At 34.9% G+C, this 27,742-nt stretch overlaps 2 protein-coding genes and 1 pseudogene across 4 annotated transcripts in view; 2 read left to right on the forward strand and 1 right to left on the reverse strand.

The window, feature by feature from the left end:
• The window catches only part of TGFBI (transforming growth factor beta induced), a 168,636-nt gene that overhangs the window by 8,871 nt on the left and 132,023 nt on the right, over nucleotides 1-27,742 (forward strand). Inside the window, exon 2 of one of the 2 annotated variants that reach the window (XM_077138515.1) lies at nucleotides 24,794-25,010. The exons of the other annotated variant lie outside the window; for it this stretch is intronic. The gene's annotated coding sequence lies outside the window, so the exon portion shown is untranslated. The remainder of the gene's footprint in view (nucleotides 1-24,793; nucleotides 25,011-27,742) is intronic. 2 annotated transcript variants of the gene reach the window in all.
• LOC143664703 (F-box/LRR-repeat protein 21 pseudogene) lies at nucleotides 11,458-24,785 on the forward strand (annotated as a pseudogene). Its single transcript, XR_013166576.1, has 3 exons — nucleotides 11,458-11,536; nucleotides 14,737-15,584; nucleotides 24,576-24,785. The product of XR_013166576.1 is annotated as an F-box/LRR-repeat protein 21 pseudogene (transcript).
• Nucleotides 20,096-27,133, reverse strand: LECT2 (leukocyte cell derived chemotaxin 2). Its single transcript, XM_077138518.1, has 4 exons — nucleotides 26,879-27,133; nucleotides 25,285-25,381; nucleotides 23,621-23,766; nucleotides 20,096-20,513 (listed from the first exon to the last, which is right to left on the reverse strand). Exons 1-4 carry the CDS (start codon nucleotides 26,922-26,924, stop codon nucleotides 20,347-20,349), a joined length of 456 nt encoding a protein of 151 aa, XP_076994633.1. The 5' UTR covers nucleotides 26,925-27,133; the 3' UTR covers nucleotides 20,096-20,346.

Genomic DNA, 27,742 nt, shown 5'->3' on the forward strand with positions numbered 1-27,742 from the left:
CACCATATTAGTGACAGACCCTTCCAGTATGAAAAATTTAGAATCGCCATAGCCCAAACATCCCTAAAGAGAAGGATGGAAAGATCAAAGTTGGTGGTGGAGTTATACAGAGAAGATAGGATTTAACAAATGAATGTGAATGCTGAATCATTAAATTGATATCTGTTTTAGTCTCCAGTATTTTAGATCAGCTAGAAGTAAAAACCTAAAATTGTGGAATTGTAACCCATGTCAAAGTCTGAAATATGTTCTACAACTAATTGTGTTTTGAAATTTATAGCTTTTTTTGTATATATGTTATTTTTTCACCAAAAAAGAAGGAAAGAAAGTCAATTGTGATGATAAAAAAATATTTAAGCCCTTTAGTCTCCTATATTCTGGAATAGCTAGAAGGAAAAATATGAGAGAATTGTATGGTAGGCCATGACAAACTCTGGGTTCTGTCCTGTAACTACTTGTTGAAGAGTGCTTTGAAAACTACTGCTTTTTTAATTTCTTTGCCTATTATATATGTTATACTATGCAATAAAAAAAAGTTAAAAAAAAAAAGAATTAGAGCTGATCTGGATAGTACTACGGTAGATAGAATACAGGGTAAAGGATAATATGGTCCATATTTTAAAACTTCAACTTCTGTGTGAGACCATAGGAAGAAATGTTTATTTGGTGCAAAATTTATAATTTTGGTAGTGTATTATTTAATTTAACTTGTATGGTCAGTTTATTCAAACACTATTATTACATGGAATCTTGAATAGGGAGTGAGATCTTATTGTTTGTACAAGTTAGTGTGATATCCCTATACACCCCAGAGTAATTTGAGCAGAAAATCAAAAAGTATTTGCAAAGTCCTCATGGGGGATTGGGGAGAAGGGAGGAAATATTAAAGTTCCCCATCTGGGGAATTCCTGATATTCTTGTAAGCAGTAGGGACAGCCACATTAGGTTGAGCTCTTGATCTTGAGGTTTGCCCCTATGAAGCTTATTCCTGCAAAGGAGAAGCTAAGCCTCTACTTATAATTATGCTTAGTTGCCCCCAGAGAACCTCTTTTGTTCTTCATATGTGACCTCTCTCTCTCTCTAAGCCAAGTCTGCAGGTGAACTCACTGTCCTCCCCACTATATGGGTCATGACTCCCAAAGGTGTAAGTCTCCCTGGCAACATGGGACAGGGCTTTGGGGATAAACTGAGACATGGCATTATGAGATTAAGAAAATCTTTTTGACCAAAAAGGGGAAGAGAGAAATGAGACAGTATAAAGTTTCAGTGGCTGGGAGATTTCAAACAGAGTGGAGAGCTTATCCTGGAGGTTATTCTTACGCATTATATAGATATTCCTTTTTACTTTGTAGTATACTGGAGTGGCAGGAAGGAAATATCTGAAACTGTTGAAATGTGTTCCAGTAGCCTTGATTCTTGAAGACAGTTGTATAATGATAGAGCTTTTGCAGTGTGACTATGTAATTGTGAAAACCTTGTATCTGATGCCCCATGTTATCCATGTAATAGATAAGTAAAAATAATAGGATGCAAAATAAATAAATAATAGGTGGTGGGAGTGAAAAAATGGGTAGATTGAAATACTAATGAGAGGGAGGGGGAAGGGGTCTGGGATATATTAATTTCTGTTTTTCCTTTTTATGGTGTGATACAAATGTTCTAAAATGATCATGGTGAAAAATACACAACTATGTGATGATATTGTGAGCCACTGATTATCTACCATATATGTACTGTATGTATGTGAAGATTTCTCAGTAATCATATTAAATAATCATGTTAAAGAAGAGACATAGAAGATTTCAACAGAAGAGAGTGGATCAGTAATCAAAAAGCTTCGAGAAAAACAAAACAGAATCAGAGGGCCTCACTGGTAAATTTTACCAAACATACGAAGAAGAATTAATACCAATCCTGCTCCGAGTCTTGCAGAAAGTTGAAGAAAATGGGACACTTCCTAATTCATCCTATGAGGTCAGCATCATCCTAACATCAAAGCCAGGTAAAAATAGCACGAAAAAGAAAATTGCAGACCAACATCCCTTATGGATATAGATAGAAAAGTCCCCAACAAAATACTTGCAAATTGAATCCAACAGCACATTAAAAGGATTATATACCATGATGAAATGAGATTTATACAAGGTATACAAGAAGGTTTCAATATTAGAAAATCAATGTAATGCACCACATTAATAGAATGAAGGGGGGGGAAAGGCATAATCATCTCAGTTGATGCAGAAAAGACGTGTGACAAAACCTAGCACCTATTCTTGATAAAAATTCTTAAAAAGTGGGAATAGAAGGAAACCTTCTCAAAATGATAAAGGACATATATGTAAAACATCCAGCTAATATCCTACTTGATGATGAAAAACTCATTAGGAAGATAACAAGGATGCCCACTGTCAACTATTATTCAACATTGTACTGGACGGTGTAACTAGAGCATTTAGGCAAGTAAAAGAAATACAAGTCATCCAAACTGGAAGGACAGAAGTAAAACTTTCACTATTTGCAGATGACATGATCCTAACTTTAAAAACTCACAATAAAGCTCCAAGAGCTAATAAATGAATTCATCAAAGTGGCGGGGTTCATCATCAGTGCACAAAAATCAGTAATGTTGGGTGCATGGGTACTTTAGTGGTTAGAATGCTCACCTTCCATGTGGGAGACCTGGGTTCGATTCCTGGACCACATACCCACCCACCCACCCCCAAAAAGGAAAAAAAAAAAAACAGTATTTCTATACACTAGTAATGAACTGTCTGAAGAGGAAACCAGAAAAAATTCCATTTATAATAACAACTAAAAGAAAAAAAATATTTGAAGATAAATTGAGCCCAGGAATGTAAAAGACTTATACACAGAAAATTACAAAACACTGCTAAGAGAAATCATAGGAGACCTAAGTGAATTAAAAGACATTCCATATGCATGGATTGGAAAACTAAATATTGTTAAGATGTCAATTCTACCCAAAGAGATTTACAGATTAAACACAATCCCAATCAAAATTCCAACATCCTTCTTTGCAGAAATGGAAAAGCCGGTGATTAAATTTATATGGAAGAGTAGGGGGCCCTCAAAAGCCAAAACCAACTTGAAAAAAGAACAGAATTGGAGAACTCACACTTCCAGATCTTAAAACTTATTACAAAGTGACAGGAATTAAAACACTGTGCTACTGCCACAGGGCAGACACATGTAGACCAATGGAGTAAAACTGAGAGATTAGAAATAAACCCATACATCTATGGCCAGTTTATTTTAACAGGGTTGCCAAGTCAACTCAATAGAGAAAGAATAGTGTCTTCAGCAAGTGGTGCTGGCATAACTAGATGGCCACATTGAAAAGAATGAAAGTAGACTCCTACTTCATACTATATACAAAAGTTAATTCAAAACAAATCAAAGAGTTAGATATAAAACCCAAGACTATTAAACTACTAAAAGAAAACATAGGGAAACATCTTCAAGATGTTGTGTTAGGCAATGGTTTCTTAGTCTTTATAACGAAAGCATGAGCAACAAAAAATAAACGGGACTTCATTAAAACTTAAAACTTTTGTACATCAAAGGATTTCATCATGAAAGTAAAAAGACAACCTACAGAATAACAGAATATGTTTGGGAACTATATATCTGAAAAGGGTCTACTGCCCAGAATAAATAAAGAGCTGCTGCAACTCAACAACAAAAAGACAAACCAATTAAAAATGACAAAATACTTGAATAGACTCTTCTCTAAAGAAGATGTACAAATGGTCAAAAAGCAAATGAAAATTTGCTAAACATCTTTAGCCATTAGATAAATGCAGATAAAAACTAGGATGGCTACTATTGAAAAATGGAAAATAAGTATTGGAGAGGATGTGGAGAAATAGGAACACTCATTCATCTTTGTTGGGAATGTAAAATGGTATATCCACTGTGAAAAGCAGTTTGATGATTTCTCAGAAAGTTAAGTATAGAATTACTATATAACCCTGAAATCCCACTTCTAGATATATACTCAAAAAAATTGAAAGCAGGGACTTTCAATTTCAACATTAGATATTTTCACACCAATGTTTGTAGTGGCATTATTCACAATTGCCGAAACATAGAAGCAACCAAAAGTCTATCTACAGATGAATGAATAAACAAAATATGACATATGTACACAATGGAATATTATTCTGCTTTGAAAAGAAATTAAGTTCATCCATATGTGACAACATGGATGAATTTTGAAGACATCCTGTTGAGGGATATAAACCTGATAGAAAAAGGACAAATATTGTGTGATCTTACTGATTTGAAATAATTAAAATAAGCAAATTCACAGAGTCAGAAACTAGATTACCAGTTACCAGGGGCCAGGCTAGGGAATGGGGAATGTGCCAGTTTGAAACTGTTACATATCCTGGAAAAGCCAGGTTTTAATCCTGACCCAATCTTGTGGGGCCAGACCTATTGTTTGTGATGAGAAACTTTGACTGGGTTATTTCCATGGAGATGCCACACACCCAGTCGTGGGTGTGACCTTTTGGTTAGATTACTTCCATGGAGATGTGACACAGCCAATTGTGGATGTGGTCTTTTGATTAGTTGGAGATGTGACTCCACCGTTTTAAGATGGGTCTTGATTAGTTTACTAGAGTCCTTTAAAAGGGGAGATATTTTGGGGAAACCTCAGATGCAGGTGCTTGGAAAACATTTGCTCCAGAACTGATAAAGACATGGATGTTTGGAGATACTTAGAGTGCTGTCAGAGAGAGCTGATGCCTAAACATAGGCAGAGCCCAGCAGATGTCACCACATACCTTCCCATGGAGATGCTAAGCAAGCCAGAACCCACAGTTATGTCCTAGAAGAACTAAGTGAAGGCCCGCAGACGCTTAGAGAGGAATCCATTGGCATCAGAAATGTAAGCAACGAACTGGAAACAAGGACCACAGATACTAGCCACATGCCTTCCCAGATCAGCCTTCCTTTTGCCAAGGGATCTTTTTTTGGATGCCTTATTTGGAAATATTTATGGCCTTAGAACTGTAAAATTTTAACTTATTAAATTCTCTTTTTAAAAGCTGTCCCATTTCTGGTATATTGCTTTCCAGCAGCATTAACAAACAAGGAGTTAATGCTTAATTGGTACAAAATTTCTGTTTGGGGTGATGGAAAAGTTTTGGTAATTATGCTTGTTTGAATGTGTGGACCCCGAAAAAGCCATGTCCTTTAATCGTCATTCAGTATTGCTGGGTGAAAGTTTTTTTATTATCCATGGAGATGTGTCTCCACCCATTCAAGGTGGGGTTGCTTACTGGAGCCCTTTAAGAAGGAAGCATTTTGGAAAGAGCCACAGAGCCCACACAGCCAGAGACCTTTGGAGATGAAAAAAGTAAACACCCCTGGGGGGAGCTTCATGAAACAAGAAGCCGGAAGAGATAGCTAGCAGATGCAGCCATGTGCCTTTCTAGTTGAGAGAGAAATCCTGAACATCATTAACCTTCTTGAACCAAGGTATCTTTCCCGTGAACATTTCTTAGATTGGACATTTCTATAGCTTTGCTTTATTTGGGACATTTTCACAGCCTTAGAACTGTGGACTTGCAACTTAATAAATTCCCCCTTATGAAAACTGTTCTGTTTCTGGTATATCACATTCCAGCAGCTAGCAAACTGTAACAGATTTTGGTACCGGAGAAGTGGGGTGCTGCTATGGTTTTCAAATACCAAACATGTTGGAACAGCTTTTTAAATGGATAAGGGGAAGATTCTCAAAGAGTTGTTAGGAGCTCAATAAAGAAGGCCTAGAATGCTTTGAAGAGACTGTTGGTAAAAATGTGGACTCTAAAAATACCTCTGACGAGGTTATATACAGAAATTTATGTGATAGGTACTGAAAACTAGAAGGTAGGTGATCCTTGTTTTAAAATGGCAGATAATCTGGCAAAATTAACTAGTGGCTTTGTCTGGAAGGCAGATTTTAAAAGCCATGAACATAGATATTTAGCAGAAGAGATTTCCAAATTAAATGTGGAAAGTGCAGCCTGGTTTCTCCTTGCAGCTTATAGTAAAATGCAACAGGAAAGAGATAAACTGAGAACTGAAGTCTTGGGCATAAAGAAACCAGAAAATGATGTTCTGGAAAACTCTGGGCTTCCAGGAAGGGAGACCCCAGAGTATAGTGCCCCACATGAGGATTTAACCAAATGTGGAACAAGTCAGCCATTTCAGAAAAAGCTAGTATTGGAAATGGAGTTATCCAGGAAGGATCTGTTGAAACTCCTGCTGTCTGACGGGCATAGTCCTTGCTTACTACATAGAAAGCCAACAAGAATGCTGTAGGACCTGTATAAACAGAACTGCTACCAGCCTGGACTGGGGAGGCTCAGAAAAGGGACAATGTGAAGGTAAAATAGCTTCAGAGGCAGAACTATAGAAGCTAAAGTCTAGAGTCAAGAAACCTTGGACCAGGACAGTGGACCCACCCAAGCACGTGAAGAGGATGACTGCCCTAAAGGCAGAGTATGGGCCTTCTACCTCATTGCACTGGAAGAGTGGTGCCGCCTCAGGCCTTAGAGAGAGTGGAGCACATTCCTTGGGGATTGGGGAGAGCCTGGCTGCCACCACATAGAGGGGTTAAGCGTGTGATCCAGAAATGGCAGAGAGCCTGGGTGCAGCCTGATGCTTGGAGAGAATGGAGCCAAGATAAAGGTGGTCTCCCCAGTGTCCCCCAGTTTGCATTCAGAGAGAGGCAGGCCACTGCATAGGCCCTTGGAAAGTGTGGGACTGTCACTTTCTAGAGCTCCAAAGATAAATCTCAGACTTTGAAATCTATTGGAGTTTGCCCTGCAAGTTTTCAAAACTGCTTGGGTCCAGTGACCCCATGTTCCTTCCAATTTCTTCCTATGGAAATGGAAATGTTTATCTTATGACTTTCCTTCCTTTGCATTTTGGCAGCAAAGAACTTGTTATGAGTTTTTACAGTTCCAGAGCCAGAGTAGAGTTTTGCCTTAGAACAGACCATGCCTGTAGCTGACTTTGATGAGATTTTGTAGTTTTAACCTTGATTGCATTTGTATTGTTACTGAAATTGTTTAAGACTTTATGTTATTGTGATAGAATGAATGCATTTTTCATTTGGGAAGAACATGTCTTTTTGTGGTCCAAAGGGTGGAATGTGCTAGTTTGAATTTGTATACACCAGAAAAGCCATGTCCTTTAATCCTCATTCGGTATTGCTGGGTGAAAGTTTTTTGATTATCCATGGAGATGTGACCCACCCAGTTGTGGGTGGTAACTTTTAATTAGGTGATTTCCATGGAGGTGTGTCTCCACCCATTCAAGGTAGGGCTGCTGACTGGAGTCTTTTAAGAAGGAGCCATTTTAGAAAGAGCCACAGAGCCTGCGCAGCCAGAGACCTTTGGAGATAAAGAAAGAAAATGCCCCTGAGGGAGCTTCATGAAACAAGAAGCCAGGAGTGAAAGCTAACAGATGCCGCCATGTTCACCATGTGCCTTTCCAATTGAGAGAGAAATTCTGAACATCACTGGCCTTCTTGAACCAAGGTATCTTTCCCTTGGACATTTCTTAGATTGGGCATTTCTATAGCCTTGCTTTATTTGGGACATTTTCACAGCCTTCGAACTGTGGACTTGCAACTTAATAAATTCCCCTTTTTAAAAGCCATTCTGTTTCTGGTTTATCACATTTCAGCAGTTAGCAAACTAGCACAGTAATGAATGGTGGTGATGGAAGCATAACATTGTGAAGGTAATTAACACCACTGAATTATGTATTTGAATATGGTTAAAGAGAAAGTCCTAGGTTGAATATCTGTTACTAGAATAAAAGTAATTAAAAAATAGGACTGTATGACACAAACATTGAATGCTATTGTAAACTATGGACTATATTTAATGTAATAATGATACTAATTTTTCATCAATTGTAACAAAGGTACAACACTAATGCAAAATGTTAATAATATAGGGGTATAGGCATGATTTTTCTGTGAACCTACAGCTTCTCTAATAATAACAAAAATTAATGGAAATTAAACTCCTCCCCAAATAATTGTTTCCCTAAAATATTTTGTGTCCTTATATAACATATATATGTATAAGATGATCGTATATACTTGGATATAGCTAGACCTCACATTTATTGGAACTTACTTGTGTCTCAAGTTGGCTAATACCTGGAGATTCATCATTTCTTTTTGTCAGGGAATATTCATTCCCTTGCTGTTTTTATATTTATTGGTGTGGGTCAAAATGTATTCCTCACACACTCTGTCCCTGCCCTATCCAGTTTTTCTAGAATGTCCGTGTCCCGAGTATTGTCTAAAAATTGTTGTAGATCATTTAACTTTCTGTTAGCAGGTGTAATTTGACTTGAGTAATGAAATTAGTTCAGAAAAATGCATTGGACAATTTAATATAAAGCAATAGCTACAGAATTTATTGAACACTTACTATGTGCTGTCATTTCTAAATATTTAATCTTCATTTTATGTGATAGGTACTGCTATTATCCCTGTATTTATAGATGAGGAAACTGAGGCTTAGATTAATTTGCTCAGATAAAATCACATAGTAAGTGGCACAGCTACAATGCATCCAAACCTATTTTGAATTACATTTTACTGTCTCCATTACCTCCCAGGAAACATCACAATTGCAATATGATGCTTCCTTCTCTGTTTGTCTTTATGAGATAGTAAGGATACAGTAATTTAACGAGAACATACCTGGGACATACACTGTTTGCTTGGACATGCCCTCTTGGAAGACTCCCCTAGTTAGCCCCTCCATGCCACACACTTAATCAGATGCCATTCTTTTATTCTTCCATCTCACCTTGTCTAGTTTGCTAGCTGCCAGAATGCAATATACCAGAAACAGAATGGCTTTTAAAAGGGGGAATTTATTAAGTTACTAGTTCTTCCATCTTACCTTGTCTAGTTTGCTAGCTGCCAGAATGCAATATACCAGAAACAGAATGGCTTTTAAAAGGGGGAATTTATTAAGTTACTAGTTTACTGTTCTAAGGCTGTGGAAATGTCCAAATTAAAGCTAGTCTATAAAAATTGTCCAAATTAAGGCACCAAGAAGAGGTTACCTTCACTCAAAAAAGCCAATGAAGTTCAGGGTTTCTCTCTCAACTGGAAAGGTACATGGCAAACATGGCAATGTCTACTAGCTTTCTCCCCCAGCTTCTTGTTTCATGAAACTCTCCCAGGGGTGTATTCCTTCTTCATCTCCAAAGGTCTCTGGTTGCATGGGCTCTGGCTGTCATCATTCTACTGTCATTCTCTGCTCTCTCAGAATCTCCAGCCTTTTCCAAAATGCTTCCTCATTTAAAGGATTCCAGTAAAGTACTCAAGACCCACCTGGAATGGATGGAGTCACGTATCTCTCTACTCAAAAGTTAATACCCACAATTCGGCGAGTCACATCTCCGTGGAGATAAAGTTTTCACCCTACATTATTGAATAGGAATTAAGAGAAATGATAGCTCCCACAAGATTGATTAGAATTAAAGCATGGCTTTTCTAATGTACGTAAATCCTTTCAAACTAGCACACACCTCATCCCAACTTTACTTTATCACTGTTTCATCCATTTGACCGTAAGCTATTCGAAAACAGTTTCTCTGTCTCTTACACATAGCAGTTTCTTTCAGTGCATGAAAGTGGAAAATTACTATTAAAAATGTTTCAACTAAACTGTTTTCTATTTTCTCATATAATTCTGTATAATATTTTCTGGTATATTTTAAACACAAATAGGTGATGGAAATGTGTAAAACAAAATTATAAAATACTTAATTTTTTTTAGGTATTTACAGAATGAAGTGGAACAATGTATCTGTTGTGAATAAAATTGTCAAATCTTCACTAGCAATGAAACAGCCAAAACTTGAGTTCTACTCTTCTCTCAACCAGGCTCGTATGTACACTGTTATTCTAGACTGGGGAAGTTTGCTCACCATGTAATACTGTGCATTTTTCAGTATCTTCCTTTAATAGACCAGACCCATGCGTCTTCTGTATGTAGAAGATGGAATGAAGTTTTTCTTATTCCTTACCTTTGGAGAAAGTTTGAATTTGAACTGAACCAGTCAGCTACTTCATATTTTAAGCCCACTCATCCCAATCTTGTTTAAGGGATAATTAAACAGCATGCTTCCCCATCTATAATATGTTAGCTTTAAGGTAAGAAAAATAAACATTAAGTACAAACAATGAAATTTTGTTAATAACATTCTCATATATCTAGATTCTCATTTTGAGGCAATCAGTGAAATTTGCAGAACTTTTTTCCCAAAGTATTTCCTGTTTTTCTGTAGTTATTTGCGTAGATTGAGTTATAGAACTTGGTCTATAAATGAAGATCTTATACTTTAGTTTGTTTCATCTGGATCTAGTTACAATTCACTTGTTACCTAGATAATATTTGAAAGTGTTAAGTGATTAGAAAGTTAATTTGTAATCTCTTTTAAAATTTATTATCTAAGTTTGTGTAAAGAAAAAATACAGCTTTATAACTTCAAGGGATAAACATGAAATAATTTGCAGTTTGGTTCTATTAGATAATTATATTGACAGCAACTTTCTAATAAAATGCCTTGAGAAAATCATTTATCTAAGATTTAAAATTGTCCTTATAGGTTAATGGTAGTACTGAGTCAGCACAACCTGCCTGTGATGTACTTTCTCAGTTGGTAAATTTTTCTATCCAGACTTTGAGCTTGATTTCAACGATGAAGCCAAGTTTTATGAATGTGTCAAAGGTAAGGACACTATGCTTTTTTTGTAAGCTATACTAAAATTTTTAAGTGTTGCTGCACTCGGAAGAAATCTTAGGTTTTTTTCCTTCAAGACAGACTACTACTTATATACAGAGCATTTTTTAACATTTTTATTGTGAAATAACATGCATACAAAAAAGCGTTAAATTTACAAATATATGGTAACAAGTAGTTATAGAACAGATTCAGAATTTGATATGGGTTAAAGTTCCACAATTTCAGGTTTTTCATCCAGAACCTCCCCACATCATGTAGAAGACCCTCTCAGGTCACTCACACCCTGAAACTTCTGTCCCAGTCATTTTTCTGCCACTTCTCTAGTTGTTCCATGGAGTAGGGTAAACTCAGCCTATTCTATTCCACCATCTTCCCAGAAGTACCCTCAAAGCATTTTTTAAAGCAGTTTTCTGGTGACTACCAAGTTTTACCAAAATAGCTTGTTCATGTTTTCACTCTTTAGGTATATTATGTTTTATAATTTTATTGCTTCCACAGTAGATGTCGTTTATATAAAATTTATATGTTATACTTAAAATGTTCAAGTGCCAGTTTACTTAGAATATAGGGCAACAGTAGATGTTATTCCTGAAATTCTGTAGCCTAGCCAGTGGGGGCAGAACAGAACTGAGTTCTTCAGCCATACCAGATGTCATGGAGAACCGGACTCTTTCAGTTTTGTCCCCAGCTAAAAATTGGGACTGGATTACCAAAGAAGAATGGATGAATATTAGTGAGGTGGCAACCAGCAGCATCTGCCACACAAACTAGTACCTGTCTTCTCTTCATTCATGCCTCAACTTGAATGCCATCTCCTCAGAGGGCCTTCCTTGACCATTTTTGCCAAAACAGCACCTTTTCCCACAGTTACTCTCTACTGTATTACAGTATTTTGTCTTCTTTATATCATTTATCAATGCCTGAAATTACCTTATTTATTTGTTTAATATATTTATGGTCGTCTCCCCACACCAAACGTTAGCTCCTTAGGGCAGGGATTCTGTCCATTTTATTTACCATTTTAAACCCAGAATTAAAATAGTACCTGATGTGTTAAGTACTAAATTGTGGTTGTGGTAAAACTAGTTAAAATAACTTTCTGCAGAAGAGGATGCAGGAAGGAGTATTAGTATCTTCTCGCTCATAAACTGGATCATGGCTCTCCTTTAGCAAGCATTTCCATTATCTTTTTATGAGATTTGCAGAAAAAACATGGGTCATTTGGGGAATAGAGTAATACAAGTAATCAGATGAAAACTTACTACTTTTTATTAATTATTTACTTTTTTATGATCTATAAAATCAGATTAGCCTGAAATTCTTCATAGATTCTAAACCTGTCTCTAATGTTGCAGATTAGCTTCCAGGGCCAGCTTCTAGGATAGCTGCTACAGTTACCAGAATGACACTCAAGGAGTCACAAGACCTAGTTTTAAGCTCAGCCTTCAGAGTAAAATGAGCTCTCTGGCTTCTGGCAAGGTCATGAATCTCTCTGAGCCTCAGTTTTCTCATTTGTCAACTAATTAATAAGATTAAAAATATAACTATTTTGACAAGCATAAAATGCTACCCAAATATGTTGTTATTATAATAAAATATGTACTCTCATGCTTAAATATGTCCTTCAGGACTAAAGAAGTCAGTTGGAATTTGCTTAAAAGGAAAATAAACCTTATATTTCTTAAAGAGAAAGGGTAATGCATTTATACATCTCTAAGAACTTATGACTATAAAATTTAGGAAAGATGTCATACCCTCTACCGTTTGGAAATTTGTTTACTACTAATGTAAATCAATATGTTTTCCTATAAATGAATTAGCATTTATAAACATTTGATTATTCTAATAGGGACACTAAAACCTTTGGTAGAATCCAAATTAATTTTGAAAACAGGAAAAGTGATCATACATGGTTTTGGTTTCCAGACTTTTCTACCTTTGCCAGAAAATACCGGATCTGTAAGCTTGTGAAATCCTGTACATTTTTGAGGCTAAACCATAAAAAAACTTTAGTTTGTCAATTTTCAAAGCATATAAATATTTAGACTTTCTTTCTTCAGATAACTTGTTAGCAAAAGAATATCACTTAAGATTGTAAAATATTTATTCATTCATTCGACAAATATTTATTGACCAAGTACTCTGTGCTAGATACTATTTCAGGTGCTGGAAATATAGAAGTCATTAAAATAGGTAAAAAGTCTTTTTCTTCTACTGCAGCGATCAGAGAGTCCAAATAGTAAATATTTCAGGTTTTGTGGGTCATATGGTCTCTGCTGAACTATTCAGCTCTGCTAATGTCCTATGAAAGCAGACATAGGCAATACATAAAATAATGGGCCTGACTTTGGTCTGATCATATTTTATTTATAGATACTGAGATTTGAGTTTCATGTAATTTTCATTTCACAAAATACTCTTTTTACATTTTTTTCAACCATTTAAAAATGTGAAAACCATTCTTAACTCACAAGCCTTGTGAAAACAAACTGTGGGGCTGGATTTGTCCTGTGGGCCATTGGTAACTAACCCCTGTCCTAGGAAATAAGTATAATCATATAATTTTAATACTAAGAAGGAAATCCTTGAAAATGAAAATAATTGGAAGGCATTCTTAGTATAGTATTTGAAACGTCTTCCTTTCCCTTTGTTCCATTTACTAATTGTATAAAGTATACAGCTAGACTTTGTTATTAAAGTGTCTTCTACTGGTGAATGGTACCATGAAAAGAGAGTAATATATTGATTGTTTTTAATGTATTTTTTCTGTTTGTTAACACAAATAGTTTTAATGAATTATCTGATCAAATCTATAAATTTTAAATAATGTTTTCATAATTTTTCTCTTATTGCCACGTATGCTGGTTTGTATCTGTAGTGTACCCCAGAAAAGCCATGTCCTTTAATCCTCATTCAGTATGGCTGGATGGGAGCTTTTTGATTATCCATGGAGATGTGACCCACCCAGTTTTGGGTGGTAACTTTTGATTAGATAGTTTCCATGGTCATGGAAATGGGTCTACCCGTTCAAGGTGCAGTTGCTCACGGGAGCCCTTTAAGAGGGAACCATTCTGGAAAAAGCTAGAGAGCCATAAGAGCCCACACAGCCAGAGACCTTTGGAGATAAGAAGGAAAACGCCCCTGGGGGAACTTCATGAAACAAGAAGCCTGGAGAGACAGCTAGCAGATGTCGCCATGTTTGCCATGTGCCTTTCCAGTTGAGAGAAAAACCCTGAACATCATTGGCCTTCTTGACCCAAGGTATCTTATAGCTGGATGCCTTACATTGGACATTTCTATAGTCTTGCTTTAATTTGAACATTTTCACAGCCTTGGAACTGTAAACTTGCAATTAATTAAATTCCCTTTTTTAAAAGCCCTTCTGTTTCGGATATATCACATTCCGGCAGCTTGCAAACTAGAATACCACGCAAGACACATTTTATATGGACATTGACAGTTGTTTCTGTCAACTTAAAATCATTATCATCAATCAAAACTGAAGACACACCCGTGGATGATCCTTCTTTGAAGATTCTTGTGGCCAATAAGATTGAAACTTTATAACTCCTAAAACTGACTAGCTGTCCTCATATTTATCTGATGGTAGGTTATATTATTTAAAGCTTGATTATTTTCTTTTTGTTATAGAAATAGTAATAATGCAGTTTCTTATTGAAAATTACATGCTGATGTAATATAATTCATGAAAGTAATTTTTTCTATAGAAGTCTTAATCTGCAAGTTAGATATGGTTTAAATTTCTTCTCCTGATAATATTTTAATTATGTATCAATATATTTCTTGGCAACCATCCTCTCAGAAACTAATTAGCAAATAATGAATAACTAATTTCAAATTTAAATTTATAAAATATTACATTAGTATCAGTATGATTCTTTGTTCTCAAGAATTTTTCCCTGTTTCCCACAGGAATCCTTTGTGTAGCTGATCATTATAAGACCTTAGAGAACTGGCATTGAATTATTACGTTCTAGGTGATAAACTTCTAGCACTTTCAAGTGAGACTCATGTTAAGCTTGAATGTCTTCGAATTGATGTTGTGAGTGAAAATCCTGGACAGATTGAATTTCATTCTATTAAAAAACAAAATTGGGATGTACTTATTAAACACTCCCCTGGAGTTAATGTTGTTATGCACTTTTTTTTATATGAAGAGGAATTTGAGGTATTCTTCAATGAAGAAGTCCCTGCCACTCTCCTTTATTTCGGTTGTTCAGTAAGCAAAATAATTCTAGGAGGGATAGATCTTAACTGTCCAAGACTAATTGAGTTAGTGGGATGTGCTAATGGTCTTCAGCCTCTTGATAATGAACTTATTTGTATTGCTTAACACTGTAAAAATGTAACCACTTTGGGTCTCAGTCAATGTGAAGTTAGCTGCAGTACATTCTTTGAGTTTGTAAGACTATGTGGGAAAAGTATTACCCAGCTCTCTATAATGAAGGAAGTGTTGATCCCTGATGATGCCTAGAGGAAACTCACACTGAAATCTCCAAATATCTGGGAACAAAATGGTTCCCTGATGAGATGCTTATCTGGTAATTTGCTACTAAACATTAACCTTTTTCTTAAATCAGTAAGATTAACTTCTTTCTGTTTGTGCAGTATTTTAGGTAAATTAGTTTATCATTTGCAAACTGTCTTAATGGATGCTGTTGAACTATTTGAAAAATATATGATAACTATGAAAAGCCAGAAATCTCTGTAAATAAGATATAGAGTTGGTTGATATGTTAAAAACTACAGATTGTTTCTAGGTAAGTTTCTCAGCCTTCCTTGAAGGCATATTTTTTTAGCTTGCTAAATCAATTTATAATACTGAACTTTGGATCCCTAAAGTTATGCCATATACTTTACAACTTTATATTATTTTAATTTCTTCTATTTCATCTTTCTATCAATATATTTTACAAAATATGTTGTATGAGAAACTAAGTAAAATCAGCATATAGAGACAGAGGCTTACTTAATTGTGCTTGTAAAGTTTTTAGCATGATAAAGGATTATCTTGTGATTCAAAAAATAATTTCTAATTCCTAATGTACTTTGAATTCTACTTTATTATATTAATTTGGGAGAAAAAGTTCATTAGATTAAAATTAAATAATGCTAATTCATTTTATAAAAATACAATGATTTTAATTGATTACATTAATACCGAAATAAAGAGGTAGATCTTGCAGGGTATTTGAGAAGGAATCAGTATTAACTCACCTACTACTTTGTATCTAGAGCTGTGCCAGATCCTTTGCATAAGTGACCTCATAATTTAATCAGCAACATAGTTAATACTCTTTAGTGGCTAACCTATTGCTTGTAGGTTGAAGATATATGCTTAAAATTACCTACAAGGCCCTAAAAGGCTCGGTTTCTCCCTGCCTCTTCACTTCCCTCCAAGCAACCCCCTACCCTTCTCTGTAGTCATAGAACGTTTGCACATATTCTTTCTACTTAGAATACTCTCTTTGTTCACTTAAATCTTTCCTCAAGATTTTACTTCCTCAGGGAAACCCTCCAAGACACCCAATCAGTCACCCTGCTCGTTGGCCAGGTCCCCAGTGAATGTGTTCTCAGCACTATGACTTTCCTTTGTAATTTGCCGTTTACTTATGTGATTATCTGCTTATCCCATTGCACTGTTAACTCCATCAGTGCAAGAGCACTGTTGGTTTTGCTCATTGTCACATCCCCAGCATCTTGCATCCATTTAACATATAGTAGGCACTTAATAAATTTTTACTTTCTTTTTCAAACTTGTTCCCCTCAGTTCTCCCTCCAATATCTTAAATTTATTTCTAAGAAACCAATTAAATTAAAAAATAGAAATAGGCATTTGCTCATTTTCCAGTCTTGAATACTTTTTAGTTAGGAAAATATTTTCGTATTCTCATCTATTAAGAAATTAGAATACATAGTGATTTTTTAAGTGATGGTTTTAAGAACTAGCAATTTTATCTCCCTTTCTTCTGAGACTGTACTTGTGCAGATGTTCTCCTCACTGCACTACATTCTTTTCCTATATGAGCTTGACAAGAGTAGGGATGGCATCTCATTCACCTTTGTGTTCACAGCTCTTAGAACAGTGTGGGGTACCTTAATTAGTACTCTATGCTAGAGGAGCTGATATTACTGGTCAGAAAATAAAGCCAATTTCTTAAAGATTGTATTACTATTGTAGATTATAAAATTTATACCTTACGTTCTAGGAGGTGCAGAGCAGCATATAATAGGGACCTTAAACTCTGATTAGCATAACAGAACAAACACAAAAGAAATGGCATGACTCATATGGAGGGATCAGAGTAATGTTACAAATACTGAAGAATGAAGCCTCTGGTTTCGCCTGGTATTACTTTAAAATTAAATAATGGAGCAAGGGGTCTGGGGGATATAACATCTGATTGGTAGGGTGATAAAATACCGATGGCATTTGAGTGACAGGATAATGGAGCAAAACAGACAGGAACAGAAAAAGGAGGCCAAGGAGGAGTTTCTCCCCACAGCTGCCTAGCACAGAGAGATAATGAGTGCCCAGGTCCACTTTCACACTGTGTGAGAAATTGCTGCTGTAAATTTTGCTGTCTTTAGTACGGCCAGTTGAACCTAGTGAACTAGGCACTATAATGAATCGTAGAACAAAACTCAGAGTCAGATTAATTAACTCAATTAAATTACCCTGGTTAGTCTGACTTACTGAGTTGATAACTTGAAAATCAAAGCATTTTTAAGACAGCTAGAAACAAGAAAATATAGAATATTTTTGATGCTTCCTTAAATGAAAAAGTCTCTGGAAAACCTTTAGGCTTTAAAAAATATTTTAATTGTGTAAGCAAAGTTACTCGTGTTAAAAATGTTTCTTTGCATTTGTTGGAGGAACTTCTGGACAAGTTAGAATAATTTTCTGAGCTAACAGAAAATGGTGAGGGGGTCCTTTTGCAGATTGCACCAAGGAAACCCAAAAATAAGATTCTCAAAATTTTTTCGTCCCTCATGAACTTTGCTGGCTTTGTTTGTGTGGTACTAAATAAATATTGGGGATAGAGGCAAGCAGATTTTTAAGTATGTATTGCTATTAATATGCCAGTGAATATGATGCATGTTGACATAAGGATATTAGAATTCTTCCTTCTCTAAGCCTGTCTTCTTAAAATTGGCCACATAAACTCTTATTTCATTAAATTAATTTCCTGCAGATAATTCAAAAACAGTTTCAAAATAAAAATTGACTTTGTTCACATTAATTTATAATTTCGAACTTGATAGGATATCAGACACCTCCATTTTTGACGTAAAGATGTAATCACTTTTACTAAGGAAAAAATAGCTCGGTACTATTATTCCTCTGTCATTTGAACCTTATAATACTTTAAGCTGAACATTTCAACACCCAAGCCCAAAAGATATGGGGGGTGGGGGTGGGGGAGCCCACTCTGATATAATCACCAGAGGGCACTCTATTCCACTTCTTCCTAAGAAAGTAGTCCTTTAGAAAATTTTTGTTTGCATTCAACAGCTATGCCTGTCCAGTGCTAGGCAGATGGCAACATTCTTGCTGTGCCTTGAAATTCTCCATTCCAGTTAATGAACCTGGTTTTCAAAACAGTGATAGTATCCAAATGTGTTTTGCCTCCTAAAGAATCACTTTAGGTGGCTATTTGTAAAGCTAAACATACTTCATTGTTCAAACATTTTAGAATTGCTTTTTAAATTGCCTTTAAAGACTTGTGCTATTCCTTTTTTGTATCCTCAATAAGAGTGCAGCGTTTGTTCTTTGAAAGAAAATGTAATTTCTGGAAACAACCTAAAGATTTTGGGCATCAAGGAGATGAAAAAGATGATCAGTCCAGATAGTGCTAGCTGTGCTTTTCTGTTTTTAACCAAAATTTAAATTCTTAATTTGTTAATCTTATATAAGATGTTATGAAACAGTAGAGAGTAGTATCTAACTGGATATAAGTACTACAAGTTGTGTGACACATGCTCTAAATTATCTGAGAGTCATTATTAACTCTCCCTGTTTCCTGGCCACTCACATGCAAGTACTGTTGCCCCTATAACATAGTATTTATAATAATAAATACCCATGAAATCACCTCCCAACTGCAAAACTTCAGCATTGATAGTAACTTAAATCTTTGTGATCCTCCTCTATCAGTCCCAAGATAACTACTGTTCATTATTTTCTTGCTTTCCTTTTCTTTAGTTTTGTCAAATATTTATGTATTCCTAAAAATTTTGTTTAGGTTTTCATTGTTTTGAATTTATATAAAAGAATAATTTGCTATAGGTGATTTTTTTACTTTTTTCACTCAAAATTATATTGCTATGATTCACCCATTTTCTTATGTGCAGCTGAGGTTCATTTATTATAATATTCCATTCTATAACTCTACCACAAGTTGTCTATTTCACTGTTGTTCTGGGTTGTATATGACAGATAGTGATGTCACAGATAATGTTATACATATGTCTTGGTATACAAATGTAATACTTCTCCTATGATAAAGTTCAATTAATTACTTTTCCTTTAACATATCTATACTTACAAGCAGAATCATTCTGCTGGAGTGTTCTGCATTCCAAAGGATTTAATCAAAATTCATTAAGAAAGTTTCCAGTTTATTCATTTCTTAACTGACTGGTTTAAAACTTAGGGAGCCATAATTATTTCTGGTCCTTCGAACATTTGTATGGTTTTATTTACTACCTGTTGTCAACATAACTAGAACAGAATAATACAATGATATGTGAAAATAAGTAGCTGTAATATGTATATGGCTAGAGGCAGACTGACTCAGTTCCATGAGATACTTTAGATGAGGGTAGACCCTTTTCTCATCCTGTAGTTTATCCTATATTCAGTCTCACTGAAACCTAGAATATTGTATATTTTCTTGACCTTCCATCAGTCTTTACCTAGAAAACCTACCACTTTTATAGAGTATGTGAGAGTGGACAGGAAAACCAGCAAATCCTGTCTTATTCATAGAAGCAGCTAACCCTTCAACCAATTTGATAAGCCTGAGGATATTGCTGAGAGTCTTCACTAGTTTAACTAAAAAAAAAAATCCTCCAATTTATTCAGCTAATATTTATTAAGTATAACTGTACCTAGCATTTTACAACACTCTATTCTTATAGCATAGAAACAGCTTTGGGCGTTTTCTTATTTTCCAGCAGAAAGGTAGCTGGTTTTAGAGATGTCAAAATGCAGCCTGGACCAGCTTACATTCATTTGTTTATGTATCCTATGTCTTTAGGACTGAGAAATTGAGGGTAGGGGTGGGAATGTATTTGGAGGAGAGAACTCAGATCGCATGGATGATGGAAAAATGAGAGAGCCCTGAGAAATGAGTTCACACCCAGACATCAAAGTCACAATGAGTTGAAATCAAGTGCCGTTTTCTTTCTTGCATGCATCATTTTTATTTGAACCCAAATTTTTTGTAAAGCAGGATATGAATCCAAGTTTTAAGAAGATTATTTTCTGTTTAGAAGATCTGGTCATTTGTCTTCCATTTACAGGAACTCAGTAGGATCACTCATGTCACAGTTTTCAATATGTACATGGGATTGTATGCCAGGATAAACTTTCTGCAAGGGCAGTAGAGTTCCCAGTCTTTCTCCCTTCTTGATAGAACCTTTAAATTTAATTGGTTTAATGTAGAACATTTTGATGCAAAATCCTAAAAGAAAAGAAGTATAGTTATTTATATTCTGAATTTTAGTAACCTTGAGTTAAAATTCAAAAACTAAGAACAGAAATGAACAATAAACAAAAAGAAATGAGAGTTGATTCTTGATTCAACTCAGAAAATAGAAATAAAACGACAAAATCGTATCAGAAATGAGATTAAATTACAAGATGCCCAAGGGAGAATATATTCAAATGCAAATTTAATAAAGTCACTGAAGAACAGTGGGAAAGAAAATAAGTGTGGCCTGGAAAATTGACCTAGAATGATCAACTCCAAGACATTCGAATAAAACTTAGATTTTGAAGACAAAAAAAATGGAAATAACTGGAACAAAAATACAAACCTTAAATATAAAAATAAATTAAAAAAATAAAGATACAAACAGGAGAGAAAGAAATACAGTTAATAGAATACAGTAATTGGACCATAAAACAATGTGACAGAATTGGGGCCAAATATATCAATCATATCTGTAAATATGAATAGGCTTAAATTGCCTATTAAAAATATTTTCATATTGGCTTGACAAGCAAAACCCAATTCTATGCAATATACTATAAAACAGTGACTCAAAAAGGCTAAAAATAAAGGACTGAATAAAGATTACCAAGCAAATGGATGCAGTGAGAATTCAGGCCAAAAGATATTGAATTAAGACAAAGGAAGACATTATAATGCTAAAAGCACAATTCACAATTAAGAGATTAGTTACAATTATTGAGGCACCAGATAACACAGAAACCTTTTATATAACGCGCAGAAACTACAGGAGATACAAAGAGAAATACTAGTAATAGTCCCACTAGTAATAGGAGACTTTCATACTCTACTCTTAATGCAAACAGATCAAGTGGACAAAAAAATACCTAAGGCTATAGAATTGTGCTCTCTACTTCAGTACCCAATAGCCACATGTGGCTACTGATCCCTTGAAAAGTTGCTAATCTGAATTGAGATGTTCTTTATGTACAAAATACTTAAGACATTGAAGGCACAGGATAAAAAATCTTGTTAATTTTATATTAATTGCAGGTTGAAATGATCATATTGTAGAGCTACGGGATTAAATAAAATATATTTTAAAAATTAATTTGACCTGTTTTTTTTTCATTTTTTATGTGGTTACTAGAAAATTTTAAATTACATCTCTGGCTTGCATTATATTTCTATTGAACAATGCTGCTATAGATGGTCTAAACAATCAAATCATTGAGGTATGTCTTATGAGTTTGTAATAAAAGATGTGCAAGACCTCTACACTGAAAATGATGAAAACAACAACTACTAATAAACAATGAAAGAATACCTAAATAAATGGAGGATATTACATCCTCATTAACTAGAGGACTCACTAAAGATGTCAGTTCTTCTCAAATAGATATTATATATTCAAAGAAATCCCAAAGTCCCAGTAGGATTTTTGATGGAAATGGACAAGCCGATTCTATAACTTCTTTGGAAATACAAAGGGACAAGAATTACCAAGACAATCTGAAAGAACAAAGTAGGAAGACTTCCGCTACCAGATACCGAGATGATAAAGCTATGGTAATTAAAATCATGTGGTATTTTTAAAGATTGACATACTGACCAATGAAAGACAAAGGAAAGGCCAGAAACAAAACCATATATGTTCAGATCCTGATTTGCAACAAAATATACTACAGTGCAGTAGGGGAAAATGAACTTGTCATATGAAGGGTGCTGAATCAGTTAGGTATCAGTATGGGAAAAGAGATAAATCTTCATCCCTATTTTATCCCTTACACAAAACCCAATTCCAGATGGATTATAGATTGAAATATGAAAGGTAAAACAATAAAGCTTGTAGATGGAAACAATATATTTATGACTTTGGGGTAGTCAACAGTTTCTTAAGCAAGTCAAATATTTTAGCAATAAAAGAAAATATTACTAAATTGGACTACATTAAAAATAATTTTTGTTTATCAAGTAACGACTTGAGAGGCAATCCACAAAGTGGGAGAAGATATTTGCAGTATATATCTCTGACAGAGGACTCATAGCCAGAATATATAAAAAGCTCCTAAATAACAGAAAAATACAATTCAGTAGAAAAATGGGTAAAATACTTGAGAGGTACTTTACAAAGTATTTCTCACAGCCTTAGAGAGAGGGATATCCTCTGGATTCACTCCCAGCAGGAGAGAGAGAGAGAGAGAATGTGTGTGTATTCATTATAAGACATGTACAAAAAAGTTTATAGCAGCATTTTCATGATTGCCTACAACTGGAAACTACCCATCTAGAGAGAATGGTTAGATAAACGAAGCTATAGGCATATATGGAATACTATGTATCAATAAGAATGAGCAAAGTAAAACTACATGAAAAAACATGGATGAATCTCACAAATATGATGAGTGAAAGAAGCACCCCACACACAAAAAGAGTACATGCTGTTTAATTCTATTTATATCACTTTCAAAAAGAGGCAAAACTAATACATGATGTTAGAAGTTCCCTCGCTGGAAATGATGACTAAAAGGTGGCACAGGAAGTCTCTGGGATTCTGGTAATGTTCTTTTTCTTGATCTGGGTGCTAGTTACACAAATGTATTCACTTTGCGAAAATTCATTAAGTTGTACACTTACTTGCACTTTATGTATTTTCTGTGTCGATGTTGTACCTCAGTAGAACTAAAGCAAACAACAAACCCAAAACCTGGAGTACCAGGAGGCCAAGATTTATCTAGAACATAAAGGCCTTTGATAACATTTCACATTGAATTCTTGCAAAAATGCCAGTGTTTTCAAATTGAAAGAGTTTAGCAAATAAATGAAATTATCCACAATGGTTTATATTGTTGAAAGTGATTTTCTTTATAGATTAAGCAAAACCACGTGGTCCATAGAAAAGAAGACCTTCAGTCAGCTGTAGAGTTTGGTGGAGTGTATGCATCAAGCAGATGATTTCAGGGAAAGTGATGGAACGTCTCTGAAAATGCATAAACTGTTATAGTTTGATACCCTATTTCCTTTAGGTTTTATCATTTAGAAGGTAGTTCTAAATTATGAGGCCTATTTAAATAAGTATCAACATCTCCAGTAGGTGTCCCACCTATCTTTCTTACCTCTTCCAGATATCCGAACACCATTATTGATAGCATTTTTCTTTTTGTAAGGTTTTTCCTGGCCCACAATTATTCCAGTGAAAGGTGCATACACAGTAGATCCATCAGAGCACAAAACATCCACACCCTGGTGAGGCCTCTGACTTCTAGGATGTAAATAGGAATGGACAGACTGAGGATTTGTCCTAGAAAACTTTATTGCCCAGGAATATGGCATTAACCGACTGCTTTCAGGTTAAGGTATCAAAAGCTGCCAGGACATTTTGGGATGTTCCAGGTTTCCCCTTTCTGTTTAACCCAACTTTAATCTCCCTAACTGCAGGTAGTGATAACCATATTGTAAAGATTAAAGCATTTAAAATAGTACTTAGTACATAGTAAACCTTAAACAAATTATTTGCTACTCTATGGCATTTTGAGGAAACGAGGCAATCCGTGTAAATATATTTTATAGTTATTTGGGAATCTCAATGCTTCAATTGTGTCTTTGAAAGGGTTTTTTTTATGGGAAACTTTATTAAAAGCATCCCATATTACTCTCGTTTTACTGTTTTCTCAGTGATTAAAAAAGTTATCATAGACAAATTTACTGTGTATGATATTTTGATATAGTGAATGATAACCTCTTTGGTTTATTAAAGTGAATAGAAGCACAAACACAAAAGAATTCCGAATTGTGAGGTTTCTTGAGCTTGTCTGACAGTCCTCCAGCTCTTGCCTTTCATGCTTACTTTTAGCAGTCTCTTCTGCCTTCCAATTATCTACTACCTGAAAAATCAGATTCACCAGGACTGTTAGAATTATAGATTAAATAGCATTAAGCATATTCCAGGTGAAGATCCAAAAGGTTATTGTATAAGTCAAGTGCATAAGTATATTATGAACTTTAGAGTATGAACTAGTTGAATTCCAGTTTGGCAAATCAGACTGTTTTCCCACATTTCCCCTCTCTTAGCCCTGTTTCAGGTATTTGAAGCTGTTTTGTAAGTGAAATCTGTAATAAGTACCATTTCCACTACAACTAGGATGGAGATTAATGTTGCAATTGGACAAATGGCTATTTCAACAGAGAATGGCACCTCCAGGACCATGCTGTGCATTATCGAAAATTCAGAAATATGCCCTCTGGTGGTCTAGAAGAGATTCAGACCCTCTTTTCCTTGCCTACAATAGGCTCCTGATGTTCATCTTCTAGAGCCTGCATCAGTACCACCATGGTTTGGGAGAGAGAGAATCCAGGAATCTGAATCCAACTTCAGCCTTCATCAGCTGCTAACCACCAGCCTTCACTCCCTGTTCTTAACATGTCTTAACTCTGAAACCTCAGTTCAAATGCTTCATGTGTAAAATGGAATACTAATGTTTGGATTTTCATCTCAGAAAAAAACAGGTGAGATAAGTCAATGTCTGAAAACGTTGAGAGGGCAAACATTGCATCTGCTTCCCTCTTTCTTATCCCATTCTCTGTCCCAATTCAGAGCCCATACTTGAAGCATAGTTCTTGGGCGTTGTTTCAAAGACAGTAATGTAGCTGGTTATATCTCTGAGTTTTCATGCTGTTAAAAGGTAATAACTATGACAACTTGAGGAAAACAGGACTATAACTCCAAAAAATAGAGGTTAGGAACCAAAAGAGTTTGGTAATTATTTGTGAAACCCCATACCTTTGGCCGGTGTACTGTCCACAGCCATGGCTATCACAGGTTCGAATTTCATTGGAAAACTTGCCAGCACATATGTTAGCCCATGGCCCAGCCAGTGCTAAAAAGGAGAGACACGAGAAACAGATTTTCTGACCCCAAATATTTCTACCCCCCAATTGTCTTAAAGTATCTCAGTGGACTTTTAAATTTGTTTCCACCATTGTTTTTTTCCCCCTAACTTATGGAAAGTTTAGGGAGTGGTCTTTCTCTAATTCTTGGTTCAGACTTAAAATCAGCTTTTTCCCTGCTCTCAGAATTTTGTTTTATGACAGTATCTGCAATGTGTTTATTTTTACAAGATTGACCTTCATCATTATACTTTGTTGGTAGATTACCTAATAAATGGTATAAACTGTTTTTTTAAAATTTTCTCTGTGCATCTCCTGGCATTGGAGACCACTGTGTTTAGATTTAGCAAAATAATCAAACATGGTTCAAGGAAATAATTTTTGAAATGATAAATTAACTTTGAAATGCTCCATTATTGTTAGTCCTAATAATTAAATCCAAACAAATATTTGAATTAAAGGAGAAACAAACTCTGAACTAGCAAAGTTTGTTTAATACTAAGTAAATCTCTCTAATATTTGCAAACATAGAAGTCAGTGGAACCAAGAGGGAGAGTCTTAGAAATAAGAAAATGTCAAACAAATTTGGCTGAGGATAGAAAGTGGAGAAAGGAAGTAGAAACAATTATATGGAAAATTATGAAGCATTAAAACATGGAGGAGAGAGGCTGGCTCTCTTAGTGTGTTTTGTGCAACTTTGTTTTAAACTCATCTCTCTTTAATAAGCACTAGACAAATGTTTCATTGAATTAAGTTGCCTGGATTTCAAACATTAACATTCATAGAGAAATGTAGTCAGCAAGCCTATCTTCAAAGCAGACAATCAAAAAATGGGAGCAAAAACAAGAGCCTGCTAATTTGGTTGTTGACTTTATTTAAAGATATTTTACTGTTTACTAATAGATGTACTATGAGAAGGTACAGAATATGGCCATTAAGTATATTCTTTAATTTCACAAATAAGCTGAGTTTCAAACATTCTCATATGTTGGAACCAAGTTTCAAATCAACATTTGATCAAGACATAATGCCAAAATTTTGGCAAACGAATGTTTATCCTTTGGAACTGAGGTATATATTAACAACTTATTAATTAATTTTTCTCTCCCACTGTGGCTATTACATGAACATCTCCTTTTCCTAATCCACAAGAGTCTCTGTATCAGAAATTTCCTAAATCATATATTTAAAAGTGGCTTAACAGCAAATTTTCTAACTTTTTATTTTCTAATTTAGTTCTAATTAAGTCCTTAGACCAACTTTGAAAGACTTCTGGAAGTTCTCCCATTTCACTTTAACACTTCTCTCATTAGAGAACTAGAACATTCCGATGGAATCCATTGAAAAACACCCCTCCTTCATATATCCCTCCCATTCCATTTTTAATAGCCTAGTACACAAGATTCTGCTGTGATTGTATTATTAAAGATTTTTCAGTCTATCCCTGAAATCCATTTTTAAAAATTAACCAAAGTATTTTGACTTACCAGTCGAAATCAAAACAGCCAAAAGGAGAATTCTTGTGGAAAACATTTGGTTTTTGTTACCCTTATAATCTTTCTTCTAATAATCAGAATTGCTCCCACACCCTCTTTAAAGAACATTCAAGTTTAAGATGTCCTAGCATTTAGCCTTAGAATTCTGCATCTCTCCTTAATTTAGTGTAAACAAAAAATATGTAACAGAAGGATACAAGTCAAATCCTAATATTCCATTGATAGCTATTTGATTCACAATTAGGATTTAATGTAAAAGCCCCTGAACTGAAGAAGCCACCAATTTTAATGGAAACTCTGACTAAATATTAACAGAAAGTGATAAGGCTGAATGCAGATTGACAGTCTTCTGGGCTGTGGTTGGTAGAAGAATGTCCAAGTGAATAACTGAATGTTTGGTATTATCTGCTAGTAGATATTTCTTTCATTCCCTGGGTTGAAAGCAGTTGCTCATTAATAATGTATGACCCTCCATACATTTGGTTAATCCTCAAGTTTGGGGGATTATGAATTCAGTTATGTTTCATCTGTATAACAGTTGCAAATAATTTTAATATTTTGACAAAATTAGATTTATTTCCTTTAAATATGTGATTTTTAAGTCCTTCAGTAGAAGAGAGGATGGATAAATTGTGAAATAGTCATATATTAGATGAGAACTCTTTGAGACCAATGGAAGAAAGATTTATTTGGTCTGGAACTGAAATTTTCTGTAGTGCATAACCTAATTCAACCTATTTGTATAGCTCATTTGAACAAATGAAATATAAGAAACACAGAATAAGAAAGAGGTCCTTTAATCCTGTATAGTTTATTGTAATGCCTGGAAACATCCTAGAGTATATTAACCAAATA

The sequence above is a fragment of the Tamandua tetradactyla genome, chromosome 20, assembly GCF_023851605.1.
Source record: "Tamandua tetradactyla isolate mTamTet1 chromosome 20, mTamTet1.pri, whole genome shotgun sequence".
Lineage (NCBI taxonomy): Eukaryota > Metazoa > Chordata > Mammalia > Pilosa > Myrmecophagidae > Tamandua > Tamandua tetradactyla.

Excerpts from the sequence above, each read along its gene's own strand:
- LECT2 (XM_077138518.1), bottom strand. The coding sequence starts at position 26,924 with ATGTTTTCCACAAGAATTCTCCTTTTGGCTGTTTTGATTTCGACTG. Across the intron at positions 23,767-25,284 it reads GGACAGTACACCGGCCAAAG|AAGTCAGAGGCCTCACCAGG; the intron begins GTATGGGGTTTC and ends TTTACATCCTAG. Across the intron at positions 20,514-23,620 it reads TGTTCGGATATCTGGAAGAG|GATTTTGCATCAAAATGTTC; the intron begins GTAAGAAAGATA and ends CTTTTCTTTTAG.